Raw genomic sequence first — 20,529 nt, forward strand, 5'->3', positions numbered from 1 at the left:
AAGAATCTGCCTACAATGCAAGAGACCTGGGTTTGATCCCTGGGTGGGGAAGGTCCCCTGGAGGAGGGAATGGCTCCCCTTTTCCAGCCACAGGTGCCCAGGTCCCCAGGCTCCTGAAGCTCCTGGAGCTGCACCTCCTTGCCCTCTCTTTATCTCTTGGCTGCCATGACTGAGTCCACTGGATATCACATGCTTCTTCTGCAAGGATTTGGAAGTACCTAGAAGATGCTTGGAGGGTAGCACTGAGGGGGAGCATTGCAGTCTTCCTCTACCCCAGTTCTCGAGACCCTGGAAAGAGGGGTCAGGCCTGAAAAACATCCAGAAATGGAATGAGGTGGTGGGTGCTGTCTAGCAGGGTAGGATGTCTCAGTCTGTGCCCTAACCTCTGTTACATGAGGCCTGCCTGCTCTGCTATCCAGTATTCTTGGATTCCTAAGGTCTCTTAGATGGCAGGGAAGGCCCAGGGCCAAGGAGACTTCAGAGGAGTAAGGGAGTGGAAGGAGAGAGGGAGTGTGTGTGATCATCCATGTGTGTGTTGAATGTACTTATTTGACTTCTATGTACACCTCCTTCTAAGACCTGGCCCTTGTGGCTGTCAGTGTTGCCATGAATGCCCATGGGTGTGTGATGGTGGCATGCGGTGTGTGCCTTTGTGTGTCGGGGCAAGGGCTCCCTGTGGTGTGCATGTGTGTTGGGAGGGGGTGATGGTGAGAGCCTGGCTCCCTCTCCTCCTCCCCCATCCTTGCTCCCATCTGGCCTTGATCAGTGGGTCCCTGGGGAGGGAGCCGCGGTTTCGGATACAGGAAAATGTTCCAGGAAGCGGCCACTGTGCTGGGCCCTGCTCCGGCTCCCCCAGCGGAAATTGTTCCAGGAGGGAGGGGGAGAGTGTTGAGATAGGATTAAGGGAGGAGGGGGTGGCTCTTGGCTTCCCTCTCCATTGGATACAGCAGGATAAATTGATGGGAAGCTCAGGTCAGCCAGGAACCTGGATGCTGCCACCTAAATGTGTAAGAAAACTGAGAATCCGCAAGAGGGTTCCTTTATCTCTTCATAGTGAAGTTTAAGGATTGAGATCTGGTTGGTGCCTGGGAGACGAAGACCCCTTTTCGGGCCCTGCTAGCCTGTACCCAAAGCTGGGGACCAGAACACCTGGGTCTTGTCTGAAAGTGGTGTAGCTTGATGGGGTGGGGTTGGGGGGCGTAAGCTTCAGCCCCTTCTCCTCACTGAAGGGGCTTTGAAGCTTGGATCCAGGACTGGGAGGGCTGCCTAATTGGGATAATGGAGGTTAATGGGGCGCCTGGAGGGGGTGGCCACGCTCCTAGATCAAAGAGGCCAGCTCTTCCCAACCACCACAGCTGGAGGTCACAGCTGGAGGGGGAGGGGCAGGGGCTTCGGGCCAGCCAGCAGGGGGTGCTCTGGCCCCTGAATGCCGGTCCTTTCGAGTCTCTGACCCATTCTTCACTTGGAACTTCTTTTGCCTAGAGAGTGCTTGTGGGAAGCGGGGAAAGGGGGGGTAGAAGTCCTGAGACTCAGGCTCCTCTTTGTGTGGGTGGATGGGGAAGAGAAAGGGCACGAAAGGCTGGCAGCCTGGGGTCAACGGGATGTTAGCGCCTTCAGGATCTTGGGCCCTGCAGGGTCCAGAGGAGGACGCCTGGGTTGGGAAGGCAGGACTCCGGTCCCAGGTTCAGGCCACTGAGAGAGGTCTGGGCGTGGCAGCGGGGGGCGCTGGCTGGGGCGGAGGGGAAAGGGGCACACAGAGCTCCCCGCCGCCGCCGCCTCCCCCCTTCCCCCGGGTTGGCGCTCCCTCTCGGGCTCTAATCGGCGCGGCGGCCGCAGCGGGCAGAGTCAGCGCCGCCAGTCTCCGGGACGCGACTCCCAGCAATTGTGGTCGGGACCGCAGATATGCAGCTGCCTCCTGCCCGGGCGCCCGGCCCGGCCGGCCCCGCCCGCGCCCCGCCCCTCGCCCCCCTGCCGGCCCGCCCCTCCGCCTCCCAGCCGAGCGCGGGGACACTGAGGCACGGCCGGGGGGGCCCCATGCCTCGCGATCTGCCGGTCCAGAGGCACCCATCCGCGCAGCAGCTGGAGATGGGGCTGAGACCACCAGACTTGCCTCGGCTCTACCGCTCGCTCGCCCTCACCCGTCCCGCCGAGAAAGTCAAGCGGTGCTTGCTCGGGGATCCAGCGGGGGGCGTCCGACTGCGGGTGCGTGGGGAAGTATGGCTGAGCCTCAAGGACTCTCATTAACCCGGGCAGTGGAGAAACGAAGGATGGAGAAGGGTGGCCTGTGCAGACTCTAAACTTACAGAGAGTTCCTGCTATAGGAGAGGAGAACAGGGGTGGCTGGGTGAGGACAGGTTGAAGGGGGTTGTTGGGGGGTCGGGGGACAGGGATGGGTGAAAAGAAAAATAAAGAGAGGCTAGGGCTGAGTGTGTATTGGGGACCCTTCTGGGAGGCTGGAAGCAGGTCCTCAGATGCAGCATGGCCCTTCACTCTGTGGACCAGGCACAGTGGCTGGCTCTCAAGGGCCACCCTCAGAATTGAATAGGTACCTCTCACATGCTCACATGGCCTGTGTGCATGTGCCCACACCAACACACTTAGCAAGAGCAGTCATCCTTGATTGCTTGGTCTCCCTCACTTCTCATAGCTGATCTTTCACCATGTTCTCTCTATACCAGCTCCTTAAACATCACCTTTCCATTGACTTTTCCTCATGCCCTCTGCTGCTGCGGGCCACACCTTCTCACCTCTTGCCTGGACTGCCGTGGTCAACTGGTCTTGCCTCTGATTTTGCCCTCCTCCAAACTCTGACAATACTATTAGGCACCATTTATGGAACAGCTACCACTTGGAACAAGTGCCAAGCCCTGTGGTAAGAGTTCCACACGTATTATTCCTAATCCTTATAACAACCCTGGGAGGTTGCTGTATTAAGTTTCCCCATTCTAAAGAAGAAGAATCCAAGGCATCAAAGGTTAAACAGTGTGCCCAACCTTACACCATAGTAAGTGGTTGATCTGCCCAGAACTGCTTGGCTCTAAGTCCCTATTCCATTCTCTCCTCTGCAGCCAGGGTCATCTTTCGAAAATACAAATATTCCCATATGTTGCCCTGAGCATCTGGCTCAGGTCCCTTGCACAGTTGATGAGACCTTCTCCATCAGCCCCTAATCTTCATACTCTAGTTGCACTCAACTTTCAGCTCCTCAAAATGTCATTAATCCCTCAGACTTCTGGGCCTTTGCATACACTCTTCCCCTTGCATATAACACTTTTCCTCTCTTCACCTGATTGACTCCTTTTCATCCTTCAGTTTCTTCTTTTATTTTTCTTTCTTCAGTTTCTTTACCTGTGCATCCCTGCTTCCAGGAAACCTTCCGTGATTCTCCCAACACTGGTTTAGATTCATTTTTTTTTTGTTCTCTAATGACATCCGGTACTTACTCTCTTAAGATACTTCCCACTCTTTAGGTTGGTTGTAGGTTTGTGTGGTAAAAGACTGGGTCTGTCTCATTTGTGATTGCAAGCCTAAGTCTAGTCCTGCTATGCCTGGTTCAAAGTAGGTGCTTGCTAAGCATTTGTTGAATGAATGAATGTTCCTGGATCTAGTCTGCATTAAAAAAAAACTGTTCTCCCAAGAAGAATTTAAGCAGGTCAGAGAAATCAAGGGGAGTGCGGTGGAGTATGTCAAAGATTTTGAAGAACCATTGCCTTGAGTTGTTCAGCCTCATCACTAAGGATAGAAAATGTGATCAGGACTCTATAACCTCAAGTTCTCTTTGTTTAAAGACAGTAATATTTGGGACTTCGCTGGTGGTCCAGTGGCTAAGACTTGGTGCTCCCAATTCAGGGGGCCTGGGTTTGATCCCCGGTCAGGGAACTAGATCCCACATGCTTCAACTATGATTTTGCATGCCACAACTAAAGATATCTTGCATGCCACAACAGAGATCAAAGATTCCATGTGTACCAACTAAGGCCTGGCACAGTCAAATAAAGAAATATTTTTTTAAAAGACAGTAATATATTTTGTGTATCAGATTCCAGGGTATCATTCTTACACAGAAGCACTTGCTGGTGATAACCAGAGTCTTTTTAAATTTTTAAAAATATTTATTTGACTGCATCAGATCTTAGTTGAGGCCTGTGGGGTTTTTCATTACAGCATGCAGGATCTTAATTTCATAACCAAGGATCGAACTCATGTACCCTGCATTGGAAAGCAGATTCTTAACCACTGGACCACCAAGGAAGTCCCTGGCCAGCATCTTAATTTTACGCTGAGCCTTTCAAAATGCCTACTCAGTACAGGTTCCTTTACTCCCGGATCATCAGGCCTCTCAGTGTTACCCTTCCCTCTTTGTCTCTTCTCATCCTTGCTCCTTTCTAGCCTTACCAGCATATTTCTTCTGATTCTTGATCTGCCTCCCCTGGAACTGCTGTATTATCTCCTATCCTGGGGCTCAAATGTCAACTAAAGAGATTGAGGCTCAGAGCAGAGAGGAACCAGAGTCAGCAAGAGGAGTCCTGCCTTGTAACCCAGGCACTGGAATCCAGTGGAGAGGGAGGGAACTGAGATATCACAGACGTGTAAATATGTTTATGTGAACCTTAGTGTGGGGAGCTCCTTTTTCAAGCAACCTTCTATAGAGAGGTTGGGGCTTCCCAGGTGGCTCAGTGGCAAAGAATCCACCTGCCAATGGAGAAGCCCCAGGAGATGTGGGTTCAATCCCTGGGTTGGGAAGATCCCCTGGAGGAGGGCGTGGCAACCCACTCTAGTATTCTTGCCTGGAAAATTCCACGGACAGAGGAGCCTGGCAGGCTGCGTCCATGGGGTCGCAAAGAGCCAGACACAACTGAGCGGCTGAGCACTCATGCACACACATACAGAGGCTGCTGGCTTCCTAAAAGTTTCCCTTCTTCCCTGTATCCTCAGCTTTGCCTCCCACAATGGGATTCTCTTGTCCAAGCTTCCTGAGCCTAAGCTCAGAATGTCAAGGCATTGGGCAATGTCCACATCCCAAGGTCATGAGTGGACCTTCCCCCCACCCAAGGAGCACATTTCTCAGGTCATCAGCCCTGTTACTTTTGGAGGACCCTCTCAGATTAGCAGCTATTCTTCAAGGTCTCTGATCTGTATCCCTACCATCTCAGTTCTCCCTCTTTCCCTTTGTCTTTCTGTTTTCCTGACTCCGGGTGCCTTCTTTCCTGTCCCCTGTGTTCTCTGTCACTAGTGTATCCACTGGAGACAAGGGTTGGGCCTGGGTGCATGGGGGTGGGTAGTGGCCAGACTAGGGGCCCGGGACGTGAGCGCAACTTTCCAAGCTTCTCTTCCAGGCCCCTGTGGTTGGGGAGCTCCAGAGAGGGAGAGATGAGTCAGCGGGCCGCAGAGCAGGGGGGGGGTCTAGGTGGGGGTGGGGATGCCGGGGTTCCCCAGGGCCAGGGAGTTTACTGGGACCATGTGGGTCTCTGACTTCTGGTGGATATGGAGGATAAAGGATAAGCAAGTCCCCAAAGTTACCCGCAAGTTTCCTACACTAGTAGGAATTGCAGGCAATAATTTGTAGGACTGGCAGTGCCTGCCACATCATCCTTATGTCCAGATTCTTATACAAAGAAGAATTCCTAAATCCCCTAGATTTCTAGAGCTGTAAGATTGTGATGATAGACCTGTGTGTGTATATATATGTGATATTTGCCACATATGTAAAAGTGTGTACTGAGAGGCTGTGTGAGTCTCTGTAGGTGACTGGGTCTATAGGCATGTATAGGTGCTAGTGTGTGCATTTTTGTGATTGGAGGTTAGGGTCAGTGTCTTGGTGTGAGCATCATCTGTACAATGTATGTATATATATCAGTGTGTGTCAGTGTGGATGCCTGCAGACTGTATGTATGTTCATAATTCATCGCGTGTGCAAGAGCATATCTGAAAGTGATACAGACTCATTATGTCTGTATCAGAGAACGTATTGATCTGTATCTCAGGACTCTGTTCGCTGTTTGCTGGTGACTCTCTCTAGGGTAGCCAAACCCATGACAACAGCAAAAGAAGAGTTAGGAGTCCCTTTGGATTGGGGCTCTCAGAGGAAGCCCAGGGTGGGCAGAAGGTAGCGGGGTGGAGGAAGCACTTCCCTGAGGAGCAGGGAGATAGAAGTCTCCCACTCTCCCAAGGGTCCACTCACCCCACCCCCACCGACCTTTCCAAAAACGAGCTAAAGAAAACTGAGGCAGGTTCCAGATTCAACCCCCTCTAACCTAGAAATCCCACCCTGCTTCTTCTAGGGAAGGGAGGCAGGGAGGGAAGGGAGCGTCCCTGTGGTTCAGCTCGGTCCTGGGGTTGAAAGATCAGAAAGGCACCATCCCACCCCTTCCTTCAGGGGCGTCCATCTCTGGAGCTCAGTGTCTGGGTGGCCATGGGTGGAGGCTGAGGGGCCCCCAGGGTGGTGGGGGGTGGTGGATAGAAACCAGATGCCTAGGGGGTTTATACTGGAAGGACCAGAGCCGCAGCCTCTACCCGCCCCTGCCACATGGCGCCTCTGCCTGGGCTGCCCCACCCCCTGGGAGGCCGGGCTGAGGGAGGCCTGAGAGAGTGGAGGCAGGTCCTTGGTCAGGGCTCCCAGTTGCTGACCCCAGCCCCTGGGGGCGCTGGGAAGGGCGTGTGTGTCTGGGCCCAGGAATAGCAGGGTCTGGACTGCAGGACTGTCTTAAAAAGGGTGTGGAAGGAGTCAGAGGGGTCCTGGGGAAGGGAGCTGGGAGCTTCAGGCAGCCCCTCTGCCCTGGTTTCAGCACAGACGTTTGGGAGGGGGCTGTGTGTCCAGGCATTATCCTACTGGGGTTGACACGTCAGGGACCCTGGCTCACATCTTCCGGGGACCCTGCTCCTTGCTCTTCCCTAGCACTCCTGCTCCTCCCCCGTAGGATTAGGGATCCAGATCCCCAAAGGAAGTGGAGAAGGCTGACCATACCTGTCTCCCCTTACCCTCCTCAACCCCACACCTCCTCTCCTCCTGCTTCCTTTTCCTTTTCAGTTGCTTCCTTTCCTCCCCAATCTAGTTGGAGCCCCAACCCCTCACTCACCTACCCTCTCTTCTCTGGAGTCTAGACTTTTCTCCTTTGCCTCAATTGCCTGCCTGATCTAAAAGCGGGATGGCTTTCTGCTGGTGATGTAGTAACTTGCCCAAAGCTTCCCCTTTTCCTCACCAACTTCTGAGCTGGGTTTGGGGAAGGGGGCCCAGAAATCCATTTGGCACCTCAGGCTTAGAAACAGCCCCCACCAGGGGGAGACTTCGAGGTCATGGGACACCCCACCACGGGCACTTCCTCTTGGGCAGACGGGTGGGGTGGCCCGTGTAATCATCGGACACAATTATGGACTATTTATACTTCATCCCCGCCCCCCACCTGCCTAGCCGCTTTAACCCTCTGCCTCCGCTGGACCTGGCCAGGCCTCTTGCAGTTCTCCCTGTCCTGTTCTTCCGAAGCCATTGTCTCCTCATCTTTGTTTCTCTGGGCCTATTTCTTTTCCTTTTTACTGTTCTGTGTTGTTGTTGTTTTTTTTTTTTTAAGCCACATTCTGGTCTTGTGTTTTCCTCTCTTCTCTCCCTATTATTTCCCTAGTTTCTCTTCTGATTTTATTGGATTGTTTCATTTGCTCTGTATGCCTCTCAGTCTTTCTGTGTTTCTTCTTTTGCCTTCTTTTCCTTTGTCTGCCAGTCACCTTGCTTCTCTAACCCTCTCCTCAAAAGTTGGGTCTACAGGGTTCTGTTGGAGAAGTCAAATCCTGGGACTGGAAACCCTAACTCCCCCACGATCCTTCCCTAAACATTGACCCTACCTGCTGGTTAAACTGCAGGTAACTCTCCCAGGACTTCCAGCTGCTCCTGCCCCCTTCCCAACTTTGCCTTGAGAAGCTGAGCTGGGAGAGCTTGAGGAGCCTGGAGGTGGGCACCCAGGAAGAGCAAGTGAGGGGACTGACTGGGGAATAAGGAGACCAGGGAAGGACCAGGCTCCATTCCTCTGCTGGGCAGGGCTGGCCCGGGGAGAGGGGTGTGTTGGGGAATAACTTGCAAAACAACCTCGGCTGGCTGGGCCCCTCACTGGGAGAGATGCTGGTTCTTCCACTTGGCTGCGCAGTCCTCTCTCTCCCATAAACTGACCTCAGGGTCCAAGTTTCAATTCATAGACTTTTTTGCATTCCCCTCTTCCAACTGGTTGACTTTCTTTTCTTCCCCGTTTTGATGAGAAGTCAAAGTTGGGAAGTCCTGCCTAAGCTCTAACTTCAATTCTTCCTGCTGCAGGGGGAATCGATGCATGACAGAGAGAAAGGGAACCCGGCACCCACTCCCAGGAGAGCATGAGCGCTCATGAGAAATACCCATCAAAGGTTGGAGATTGGATGTGTGTGGCCAAGAAGGGCCTAGGGCTGGTGACTGGCAAGGAATGATGGTGTCTGGGGTCTGTCTTTGGGGGAAAGGGAATTGATCCAAAGAGGCCAGGCTCAGGCATGGATGAGCTGACCCAGTGACTTTCTACCTCCTACCCTCACTCCTGCCTGCCTTAAATTTTCTCAGATATGCAAGATCTAGCTTCTGCCCCACAAAGGGAGGTAGGCCTAGGTGTCACTTCTCAAGACTGAAACTGAGATACTGGGAGGAAGACTGGGGAGCCCCAAGCCTGTGCCAAGCCCTCCCCACCCTGTCCCTCCCTCCAGGTCTTGCTCTGGAACCTACCCCCCGTGACCCTCAAATACTTGGGCAGCAGAAAGCCTCAACCCCAGAGCACACCCTCCCTCCTGACTTTCACAACACACAGTCTCTCGAGGTGGGTGACTGGGGAAGCAGGCATCTCTGTGGTCAGCTCGGACGTGTGTGGGGGGCGTGCGCGCCTCCAGCCATGTCACTGCGATCATCTGTGTGTGAGTTTGTCTCTGTTCATTCATGACAGTGGCCGTGCCCCGGTGGGGAGCCCGGCGCGCGTGGACGTGCCCGTGTATTATCGTCCTGTGTTTGTCCATGAGTGTGGATGTCAGTGTGTTCCAGTCTCTCTGTGTGAGTGTCGTCCCCAATCCCCCATCCCCCCCCTGGATCTCTAATTAGTGGTTTGGGGTTTGTTCCTTTTCCCTCCTGTTCCTTCCCTCAGCGGCAGCAGCGGCGGCGGCAGGAGCAGCAGCAAGAGCAGCAGCAGGAGCAGCCGCCGCCGCCACCCGCGGACCCGCAGCCAGGACTCCGGAGTCAGAGTAGGATTCTAGGATCAGAGCCTGAGTGGGAACAGGAGTGCAGCTGGCCTAGGAGAGGAGCGGAGCCCTCCCCGGACCCTCAGGCGACCCCTTGCCAGCACTCCCAGTGCCAGACCTCCAGAGAGGAGAGACTCAAGACACCCAGCCCCTTATCCCCCAGGTACAGGACCCTCGGGAGCTCTGTCTGGGAGGGATTCCCACAGCTGCCTATGGGATGGCTGGGGGCAGGGTGTGGGGCACCTGGGCCCACCCTGCATCTGCCCAGACCCTCAGCACCCCCCGGCATGCCCTGACAACTTGCCCTGTCCCTACCCCCTCCTGCTTCCCTGGGAGCCCCGTTTCTCCTCTCCCGCCCAGATCCCTTCTTTGGGGGAGCTCAGCAAATGGAGCAGGAAATTTGGACCCTCTGCCTCCCTCTCTCGCCCTGCTCATTGGATCCGGAGCCTTCTCCGCTGGGAAAGCTGTAATTAGAGGGTGGATCCCTACAGACAGAGAGCAGCCCCCCCACCCCCACCCCCTAGTCCCTTCTAACTTTAGATCTCTTCTCTCCCATTCTCCCATTCTCCCTCCCTCTCCCTCTCCCTCTCTCCGGCTCAGCTCTCTCCATCTGCCTGGCTCCCTGGGACCCGTTCCCCAGCCTCAGGATGGCGTCCTCCCTGCTTGAGGTAACTGCCCCCTCCTTCCCCCAGGACACCAGCCTCGATCTGAATGGTCCTAATCCCTGTCCACTCCCACCTTCTAACTCACACAGACAGTTGCCGTGGTGCTTGTCACTTCCAGGGGTCAGAGGAGGGGTGAGGGGCAGGGGGCAGGAGAAAGGGGAGGAGAGAGAGCAGGGCAAAGGGTCACGGAGCAGTCAGAGGAGGACAGAGGGGATTAGGTTAGAAGAAGGCATGGACCCCTAAGGTCAGCCAAGCACACCAACTCAGGAGTGGATGAGGGATGGAGAGAGGAAGGGGAGGGGAGTGAAGAGAGAGGAGTGGGAGAGAGATAAGCTGGTAGGCAACAGGGGGAGAGAAACAGGCCAGAGGACTGGCTGAGTGGGCATCGGGTAACAGTCAGTACATGGTTCTTTGGGGGTCCTGGCTCTTGGGACTCACCCTAAGCAGTGTCTTGTCTGGTTTGTAGGTGGGGAGGGGGCTGGGCTTCTGGGCTGGTAGCAGAGGAGGTGGGCAATGAGAGAAGGGAGAAGGCAGTCCATGCATGTGGGGGGGCTGACCAGAGGAACTGGGCCCAGGTCTGAGAGGCAACCAAGGAGGAGGGCCAGGGTCTGAGGCCGCCTGCCCGGCTCACAAATATTTAGCTTTCAGCCAAAGACAAACTCAGCTCTATTTTGGGAGTGGGAGGCTCCAGGGCGGACCGGGCCACTTCCCCTCCAGGCTGGGACCCCAGCATCCCTTGCCTCTGGCACTGAGGATGGAGGGAACTAGGGTACCATGGGGGTCAGGGCTTGGGGGCTTGAGAAACTGCTGACTCTGCCAGGGCTTCTGGAGGGACTCGTGGCACATCGTAGTTGGAAAGGTGGACTCACAGTCACTCAGAGGCTGTCTGAATGTCCTGAGTTCTCCGTGTCTCTGTTACCACCTCTGCTTTCTGGCTCCCTCCATAGGAATTTGGGACCAGAGAGCCCTCCCCAAAGATCAACTCCCATCAGTGGCCTTGACCACTGATTCTTGGGCCCCTCTGAAGGCCCCATGTCTGCTCCCAGTACACTATCTCAGGTCCAAGCTGACTCACTCAGCCCTGCAGGAGAGGTGTGTGTGAGATGGACCAGGAATCTCTTAACACCTGTGTTCACTGGCCTGCATGTACGTGTCAGAATGTACAGTAGCACACCTGCACGTGTGGCTGGCTTTGTGGGAGCACAGGTGTGCGTACAAGCTGGGTCACCCGAGTATCTGTTAGTCCAAGTGGGGGATGGTGTGTGTAAGACTGGTGGATAGCGAACCTGTGACTGAGTTTGAGGGAATGGCATGTGAGACAGTGGGGCAGAGACCATGACCTACTTGGGGGTCCTCAAGGGCTGTGTCTACCCTCTGCTGCAAGGAGGCAGATTGCTCACCCCACCATCTCCCCGAGAGACTCTCGACTGAGCCATCACTGAAACGTTGTGCTTGGTCTTGAGGAAGCTGGAGGACTAAGGTGCATGGAAATCCTGGGTCCACCCAAGGCAGGGGCCGTGTCAATGGGCATGGGCTTCATGCCAGAGTTGCCAGCGTGGCACTGGGGCCTGCGGGAGTGGCTGGGCCAGAGGTCTGCTGGAAAGACATGGGGTAGCAATTGGCAAGAGGAGCGTGTCCTGGAAACTGGGCTTTCTTGTCCCTCACTCCCTGTAAGCTGGAGATGCCCCTAACATCAAGGCTTCCAGCCTCTGTCTCTTTGATCTATTTTGAGGGGCACCTGGGCCCTCAAGCTTCTTCTTACACCCCCATCAGGAAGTCCTCTTGGACAGTGAGAAGAACTTGGGGGTTCAGAGAGGGAAGCTTGACAGGAGGCTCACCTGGGCTGAGTGAGATTCAGAGGATCACGGAGGAGGGAGAAATGGGGATGGGGGCTAGTGGGGATGGAGACTTGGAAGCTGGAAGAACTAAACAATTTGGGAGGAGGCTGAAAGTGGACAACTGGAAACTGGGACCTCAGTTGGCCAGTCAGCACTCAGATGTCCAAGTGAGCCTTCCAGTGCCAGGTCAGGGGAAAGAGGGCGGAGTCCCCTCCCCATGTGAGAGTGAGAGCTGGGACAGCTCCTTATCTTGTTCCTTCTCCAGAGATTCCCCCTTCAGTACTTAAAGCCTGTTTTGGTGTGGTTGTCGTTGTTTTCAATGGATGTGGGTGGAAGTAGGAGGAAAAACAACTTGAAGGTGGGCTCCAGCCCCCGGCTCCCCCATATGGAGACACACACACACACATATTTAGAATCCTTAACCAGGATCCTCTCCCTAGTTCTTGGGAGAGCCCAAGCAGCAGGACAAGGAAACTGAGGCTGCGATGAACCTTAGCCAAGTGCCTGGCTCTTGGCCTCCAGAACCTTCTGAGCGGTCTGGTGCCCGGCTCCCCCTTCTCTGCCCCTCTGGGCCCTGGGGCCCTGTGTTCCCCAGGGCGGGGGTCTCCTGTTGGCCTGGGGCTGCTTGCCTTCTCTCACCCCTCCTTCCCGCCCCATGGCTGGGTGGGGTCCCTGGGCTTGGCTGAGGCCCCTGTGGCCACAGTGTGAGGGCCGGGCGGGGGGGACGGCGTCGGCGTTTTTAAAAATAAACCGACCGCAGGGAAACCAACGGAGCCGGGCCAGGCAGGCAGAGGGGGAGGGGGTGGTCAGGGGGGAGGAGGAGGGAGGAGTGGCCTGGTCTGGGGGTTTTCTGGAGCCCAGCACCATGGGGATTTTCTCTTAGGTAGGAAATCTGCCTTCCTCCCCCACCTCCCCCTTTTCTTTCTTCCCCTCCTTTCTTTTCTCTGCTTTCCTGTGCCTTCCTTGCCCAGTCTCTTTCCATCACCTCTCTTTCTTTGTTTATTCTGCTTTCCTCTCTCTCCCTCCTTTTGTCGCTTTTTCCTTCTCTTCTCTTTTGCCTCCCTGCCCATTTCTGCCCCTGTGGGCCAGCTCCCGATGTTTTTACTCCCCCCCATCACCCCCCACCACCAGGGGCTTTGAGGTCAGGTTCTCACCCTGCAGGCTCCTCTGCTCTGGTTCTATAGGTCTCTGCCCCTCTCCTTTGCACAATACGTTTCGACCTTTCCTTTCCACTAGGATTTGCCTCCTGCCCCAGCAGCTGCCCTGCCTTACCCACTCTCCGCTTGGGAGGTGAGAGGCTCCAGGAACACCCTGGCTGGGAAGGATGCAGGGCTTCTGCCATGGCCAGATTTGAGGATGCTTTTGATGGTTCAAATTTGGGAGTCCATGGTGTCATCAGGACCTCAGAAAGAGGTCATTGGGCAGGGAGAACAGCAGGCTTCCATTTGGGAGCAGTGCAAGGCTAGCCATTGCACACATAGCCCTCACTGCAAGCCTTTAAACCTCAGATCTACCTTTAGGATTGGTGTCACAGGCACATACTGTGCGCTAGGAGCTAGAATGCTGGCCTGGGAACCCTGGATTCTTGGGTTCTTTTTCAGTTTTATTGGGAAGGTACCAGGTACATTTTTGTTGTTGTTGTTGAGGGCCCCTGTCAAGGGACTATACAAGGTCAGCTTCTGACTTGTTTTTGGTGGGATTCTCAGTAGTGGATGCCTATGCATTCCAGCCAGAGATTCAGGAGGGCATCATTTCCTTCTGGGATGTCCCAGAGCTGACCCAAGGAGGAGTACCGCGAGCTCCTGAGGGATGGTGGTCTCAGGGGTCTTGGTCTGGTAGCAGCAGCACGATGGGCATGAAGGGCATTCAGTATTCCTAAAAGACCCCTGTGGCCTGCGTCTACACACATTTCCCCTCATTCACTGTGCTGGAGGGGTCTCTATGTGTTAGGGGACACTGAGGCATAGAGGGAGGGGTGTGGCTGTGAGCCACCATCAGAGCCAATCCAATTCCCTGCCCTGGAGGGGTGTGAGGATTTCAGCTCTCCAAGCCCTCCCAGAGGGGTACCAGCTGGCTCCACAAAGCAGGAGGTGCCTAATGCCCGCTTGAAAGACATTCTTGCCTCAGCCACAGCCCTGGCTTGGCGGCAACCCTGTTCCCTCTCAATGTCCCAGTGTCTCCGCCGTCGCTTCCTCTTGCTCCCTGGCCCAGGGTCCCTGCCAAGAGAAAGAGATTCCTTACCAGGGACATGAGGACACTGCTTTAGGGTGACTAGGCCACTGCCTTAGTCAGGAGATGAAGCAGAGACAGGAAGTGAATAAGGGGTCAAGCTGGGAAAACCTGGAACGGGGGCAACTACGGTCCCCTAAGACTTTGCTTCTCTCCATGCTCTTTCAGCCTTATCTTTCCTCTCCAATCCCCCCCACCATGGCCTCTGCTCCCAACCACTTCCAGGGGTCAGGATCCCTAATACTCACTGCATCCAGGTGCTGCCTTGATCCCCGGCTCTTCTCATAGCTATTTAAGAAGCATCTCCTGTTCCTCAGAGGCCCTTGCACACCCCCAGCATCACAGGGGGTGATGCTTCCTGCCTGCTAGGTTGGGTGTTAGTGGCCCTGTCTTGGTCCTCTGCCCTTTTTCTAGACTATCTGAGCTCTTCCCTGCGTCCCAGTCCTCACTGCCCACCCCCCTCCCTGACCTTCCTCTTCACCTCTTCCTCACCCCTTTGTTCTTCTGTTCTCCAGGTCTCCAGGGTGTGCAGTCCTTCTGCACATCTCCTTCTCTCCCCCTAAGCAATGCTTCTGTTTCCCCACAGGAGGAAGCTCACTATGGCTCCAGCCCCCTGGCCATGCTGACAGCGGCGTGCAGTAAATTTGGCAGCTCCAGCCCTCTGCGGGACTCCACGACACTGGGCAAAGCAGGCACAAAGAAGCCATACTCCGTGACCAGTGACCTTTCGGCCTCCAAAACCATGGGGGATGCTTACCCAGCCCCCTTCTCAAGCACCAATGGGCTCCTCTCCCCCCCAGGCAGCCCTCCAGCACCCACCTCGGGCTATGCCAATGACTACCCTCCCTTTTCCCACTCGTTCCCAGGGCCCACGGGCACCCAGGACCCTGGGCTCCTAGTGCCCAAGGGGCACAGCTCTTCTGACTGCCTGCCCAGCGTCTACACCTCTCTGGACATGGCACACCCCTATGGCTCCTGGTACAAGGCAGGCATCCATGCAGGCATCTCACCGGGCCCAGGCAATGCTCCTACCCCTTGGTGGGACATGCATCCTGGGGGCAACTGGCTCGGTGGCGGGCAGGGCCAGGGTGATGGGCTGCAAGGGACACTGCCTGCAGGCCCTGCTCAGCCTCCACTGAACCCCCAGCTGCCCACCTACCCGTCCGACTTTGCCCCCCTTAATCCAGCCCCCTATCCAGCTCCCCACCTCCTGCAGCCAGGGCCCCAGCATGTCTTGCCCCAGGATGTCTATAAACCTAAGGCGGTGGGCAACAGTGGGCAGCTGGAGGGGAGCGGCGGAGCCAAACCCCCTCGGGGTGCAGGCACAGGGGGCAGTGCTGGCTACGGGGGCAGTGGGGCAGGGCGCTCCTCCTGCGACTGCCCCAACTGCCAGGAGCTGGAGCGCCTGGGCGCCGCCGCGGCCGGGCTGCGGAAGAAGCCGATCCACAGTTGCCACATCCCGGGCTGTGGCAAGGTGTACGGCAAGGCCTCCCATCTGAAGGCCCACTTGCGCTGGCACACGGGCGAGAGGCCTTTCGTCTGCAACTGGCTCTTCTGTGGCAAGAGGTTCACCCGTTCGGATGAGCTGGAGCGCCACGTGCGCACTCACACCCGGGAGAAGAAGTTCACCTGCCTACTCTGCTCCAAGCGCTTTACCCGAAGCGACCACCTGAGCAAACATCAACGCACCCACGGCGAGCCAGGTCCGGGACCCCCAGCCAGCGGCCCCAAGGAGCTGGGGGAGGGCCGCAGCGCCGTCGAAGAGGAGGCCAGTCAGACGCCCAGACCTTCTGCCTCACCTGCACCCCCAGAAAAAGCCCCTGAAGGCAGCCCAGAGCAGAGCAACCTGCTGGAGATCTGAGCCGGGTGGAGGTCTCCAGCCCACCGGAGGCTGCCTTTCCAGCCTCTCCTGGCTCTGTGGACCACTGCTTGCCCCTCACCGCCTTTGCCCCATGCATGTTGCCCTTTGCAACTCTATCCATCTCCCCCTCTTCCCACCCATTCTGGGCTTGGGTATCGCCCTGCATGCCTCCTCGGCTTACTTCCTCCCCTTGCATGAGACCCTTCTGCAAACTCTCATCTCAGGCCGTCACCTGGTGCCTGATCTCTGCACTCAGGGCTTCAGAAGCTCTTTCCTCACCACTGCTCAGTTTCTCTCTCTGCTCTTACCTCACCAACTCACTTCCCCTCCATCTGGGCTCCCAACACTTCATTTCTCCATCTCACTAACTCCTTTATGTGCATCTTTTCTGCCTCCCAAGCTTATTTACCACTATTCCTTAGCTTTCAGGCTCCAGTCTTCTCAACTTTGTAGTCCACTGCCTTCTATGCTCCAGAGCGTTTTTTTTTACAAACACAGTCATGATGATGATAATGATAATTTATTGCCCCCTGGTGGCCTCTTCATTAGGGACCAGAGTTGGGGGATTGGGGTAAGTGACCTGGCAGGGAGCAGGGTGCCAAGAGGGGGCAGACTGGTGGGGATCTGATCCCAAAGATGGGGTGACCCCAGGGTCAGGGAGGCTGCCCCCAGGCATGTATATTTAACCCCTATGTTCCAAGAGAAATGAATAGTAATAATAATAATTCTATTTATCTAAGTTATGATGACAGGTCAGGTAGAGTGAGCTGGGGAGGGAAGGGGGTCCATTTCTGCTATGGAAATTTTAGCCAAATGCATCTCTGTCTAGAAAAAGTGATAGTGGAGATCTTGTTAATAGAACTTCTATTATCAGGGTCTCAGTTAATGGTGTTTCTCTTAACAGAATCTCTGCTAATAGAGTGAATTAGCTAGATCTCTGTTAATGAGTTGATGGGGTATCTCACAACTAGGGATCCCTAATATTTCCAGCCCTGGCCAGAAGCTGTGAAAACTCAAGCCCTATGGAGGGAAGAACTGGAATGTACTCCAGATTCCTTGACCCCAGAGCAGGTTCTTCCACTGCCCCTCCTGACACCATGACCCCATTAGGCTAATCCCTTGTTGCCATCTTTAACAGAGCTTGCAGCTGCCATCTTAGACATGCTCTTTGGGGAAGCCCATCTAACCCAAGGAGGACATTAGTTTGGAGGTGTCTCTCCTGGAGAAAAGGCGGGGAAGGCTTCCTCTGGGATCAGATCAAGAAAATCGAGTATTTGTTGAGTGCCTACTCTGTGCAAGGCACTGTGATAGGCTGGTGCCCAGAAGTCATGAGAAAGAAGAATTTATAGACCTAGGAGGACAGAGGTCCCCAAGCTGACTTGGGGTTGCATCCACAGGCCGGCAACCTGGGACTTCCGATGCTCCCAACTCCACCTCCAGTGACTTTTAAAGCCGCTTCGTGCCTTTGAATGCCTTTCCTGTGACTTTGGATCCTCCTTTTCTATTTCTTGCTCCCTCAAGGCCCCAAGTTAAAGGGTTAAAGCCGCCGGAGCTTGGGGAGAGGGTAATATTGTGGAAAGGAAGGGATCAAGCCCTCATGGAGTCTTTTTTTTTTTTTTTAATTTAATAAATAAAAGTTCGATTTTAAATTTTGTCATGCTGAGAAAAGAGGAAAAGGAGGGGAGAAAGGTGAGCCACAAGATTTCTCCTTGGCAACCCGGGGAGTCACCAGGGGCATCCTGTCGTGCCTGTTTGCACGTTACGCCCGGGACTTCGGCTGTCCGGCCTTGCGGCGGAGGTCAGCTTTTGACGGCCCAGAGCTCTCTGCGGAGTTGGGAAGGCAAAGAGATTTCTTCCCCGGCTCTTCCTCGGGATCGGCACAAGCGGACCTGGCCCGGCAATAGCCGGGACGCGCGCGGGCCCCGTGCAGACTATCGCGCGGCCAGAGCCCGGCGCAGTGCGGCTCCCGCGGGCGGACCCGCCTGGCACGTAACCCGCCCCCGGCCCGGGGCCTGCAATCAGTCGTGCCCGCCACGGAGTTAGAGGCGGAACAAAAGGCACTCTGTGGCGTTCAGCCCCCAGCCACAATAGGGCTTTGTGCGGCCCCCGCCCCCTAGGGCTCCCCCGCCAGGCAGAGGGGCTCACCCGCAGCTCCCCCGGCCTGGGCCCGACTGCGGGCGGCGCCCCAGTCCGCCGGTACCCCTCGGGGGTTCGGGAGAGGCCCGCCGCGCTGCAGCGGGGAGGGGTCGGCGTGTCCCAGGAGACGATTCGGCCGAACTGGAGCTGCGGCCCCCTTCCCACCCCGCCCCCGTCCAGGTGCGAAATCTCCTGCCCTCGGGCGGGGCGCGGGGCTTCAAAGGCGCTTTGAAGAAGGATCGGAGTTCCGAGGACTCTCCCGCGGGCCGGGGGCCGCGGCGGAAGAGAGGCTGAAAAGGGGCGGGGGACGCCGAGGCTCGCGGCGGCGAGAGGGGGCGGCCCGAAGTGGACCCCCGGGCTCGGCGCTACCCCGCTGGGCCGGCTCCTCGGGACCCCCCAGGGCCTGGCCTTCTCGCCTGCCGGTCTCCGCCTGTCCGGTGCCAGCTCCCGCCCGCCGCAGCCTCGCGGTCGTCCCCTCCCCGGCCCCTCGGCCCCTTTCATCTTCTCTAGACTCCGCTTGGGGTTTTGCTGGTTTCTGGGAGATAAAAACCGCCTCAAATAGCGGCGGCGCGCTGCCAGGACAAACAGGGCCGGGCGGGCCATGTGCGCCTGGTTACCGGCCTCGGGCCGGGGCTCCGGGCTTCGGCGGGCCCGGGGAAGGGGCGGCGGGCCGAGGTCCAGGCACCCAGGCTCCCGTGATGCCTCCCGCCTCTCAAAGTAGGAGGCCCATTTTAGAAGTTTCGAGCAGCGGCCGGGGCGCTGCCTCGGTTTCCCGCCCAGGTCGTAGGGAGGGGCCGGTGCGTGGAGACCGCCTGCTGAGCGCTCTGAGCCCCCGGGACTGTGGGTCTCAGTCACTGTGTCGCCGGGGCCACCGCGCCCCCTGGTGAAGTTAGTGGAGAGTGCGCTAGGCCCGGACTAACCTCCCAAGACTCTGCAAATTGTGAAAAATCATTCAACAAACTTATAAATAAGCTGTATAGGCTTTCCTGGTGGCTCGGACGGTAAAGAATCCGCCTGTAATGCGGGAGACCGGGGTTCGATCCCTGGCTTAGGAAGATCCACTCCAGTATTATTGCCAGGAGAATCCGCGTGGACAGAGGAGCCTGGCCGGCTACAGTCCATGGGGTCACAAACGGTCGGACACGGCTGAGCAACTTAAGCACACACAGGGGAGACGGTGACTGTATGTGAATACACAGAGCTCCGTTCCTTCTCTCCAGGTCACATGACTGGTAAGAGGCAGGCACCTAACTGATAATTATAAGGCAATCTGTTGGTGAAAATCAGGCTTCATTGAAGGGAGGGGGGAAGTTGCAGGCCCAGGCTGTAGTGAGTTTGGGGGGTTGGATGGTGCCAAGGTTAAGATACAATGAAAATGTTTGTGGGTGGGACTTCCCTGGTGGTCCAGAGGTTAAGAATCTGCCTGCCAGTGTAGGGGACACAGGTTCCATCCCTGGTGCAGGAAGATTCCACATGCGGTAGAGCAACTAAGCCCCGTGTTGCCCCAACTCTGAGCCAGTACTCTAGAGCCTGTGTTCCCCAACAGTAGAAGCAATGGCAATGAGCATCCCAAACACAAGGAAAGAGTAACTGTGGCTGCCAGCAACTTGATAAAGCCCTCACACAGCAAGGAAGACCTGGTGCAGGCAGAAATAAATTAATTAATTAAAAAAAACTTTGTGAGTGGCATCTCACTGCTCTCCCCAGATCTGTCACAGTCACAGACTCCCACTTTCCCATCAATTCTATACTGCTTTCCTGTCTCACAAAGTGCTTTCTCAGCCAATTTCTCCAAACCACCCCCAGTTTTTATATTCTGCTCTTTTACGCTCTCTGTGACTTCCCAGGCAACAGTGAACTAATGGGCGGAGAGGTTACTCAAAAGTGTCTGTGTTGTATCACCTGGGGACTTTTTGGAACTACAGCTTCAGAGCTCCACCCCAGAATTTGTATTTTAACAAGATTCTCAGATGAGTCCTCTGTTTATTAACCTTCTGGAACCCTTGGTTTTCTGACTTGGGGTATAGCGCTCAAGGGGAACTTTTCATGTAGAAAGAAAGGGCAGACACAGACAAAATATTAAAGCAGAATGCCTCTCCAATGAGGCTGGTTGCTCTTGGGAGTGGGGACTATGCCATATACAGTTCTGTGTGCCCAGAGCCTGGTCCTTGGAATTGTTGTGTGAGTGTGAGAGTGTGTGTTTGTGTGCTCAGTCATGTCCCTCTCTTTTCGACACCATGGGCTGTAGCCCACCAGGCTCCCTTGTCCATGGATTTTTCCAGGAAAGACTACTGGAGTAGGTTGCCATTTTCTTCACGAGGGGATATTCCCCACCCAGGGATCAAACTCTTGTCTCCTGCATTTCCTGCAGGGGGTTTCTTTATCACTGTGCCACCTGGGAAGCCCTGGAATTGCTTATTAATACTTGTTAAACGAATGAACCAATGTTCAGAGTCACCTAGTTTGTGGCAGAATTAGGGCTATTTATCTCCTGTATCTTAGCGCTTTACAATTTATTAAATGGCTTTGTTTCCATTTTTTTGTATGGGAAACAACCATGTGTTAGGAC

The 20,529-nt window shown here is 55.6% G+C and overlaps 1 protein-coding gene across 5 annotated transcripts; it reads left to right on the plus strand.

Moving 5' to 3' along the window:
* Positions 1-1,525: 1,525 nt before the first annotated feature.
* SP7 (Sp7 transcription factor) lies at positions 1,526-17,473 on the plus strand. Of its 5 annotated transcripts, XM_043882752.1 has the most exons (5): positions 1,526-2,202; positions 8,710-8,819; positions 9,138-9,394; positions 9,832-9,899; positions 14,550-14,686. In XM_043882752.1, exons 1-4 carry the CDS (start codon positions 1,554-1,556, stop codon positions 9,896-9,898), a joined length of 1,083 nt encoding a protein of 360 aa, XP_043738687.1. In that variant the 5' UTR covers positions 1,526-1,553; the 3' UTR covers position 9,899; positions 14,550-14,686. The 5 variants fall into 5 exon arrangements, with proteins under 5 accessions (XP_043738687.1, XP_043738696.1, XP_043738659.1 ...); XM_043882761.1 differs by lacking the exon at positions 9,832-9,899 and having other exon boundaries at positions 14,550-14,734; XM_043882724.1 differs by lacking the exons at positions 1,526-2,202; positions 8,710-8,819 and having other exon boundaries at positions 8,861-9,394; positions 14,550-17,473.
* Positions 17,474-20,529: the final 3,056 nt, after the last annotated feature.

This window comes from Cervus elaphus, chromosome 3 (genome assembly GCF_910594005.1).
Source record: "Cervus elaphus chromosome 3, mCerEla1.1, whole genome shotgun sequence".
In the NCBI taxonomy this organism is placed as follows: domain Eukaryota; kingdom Metazoa; phylum Chordata; class Mammalia; order Artiodactyla; family Cervidae; genus Cervus; species Cervus elaphus.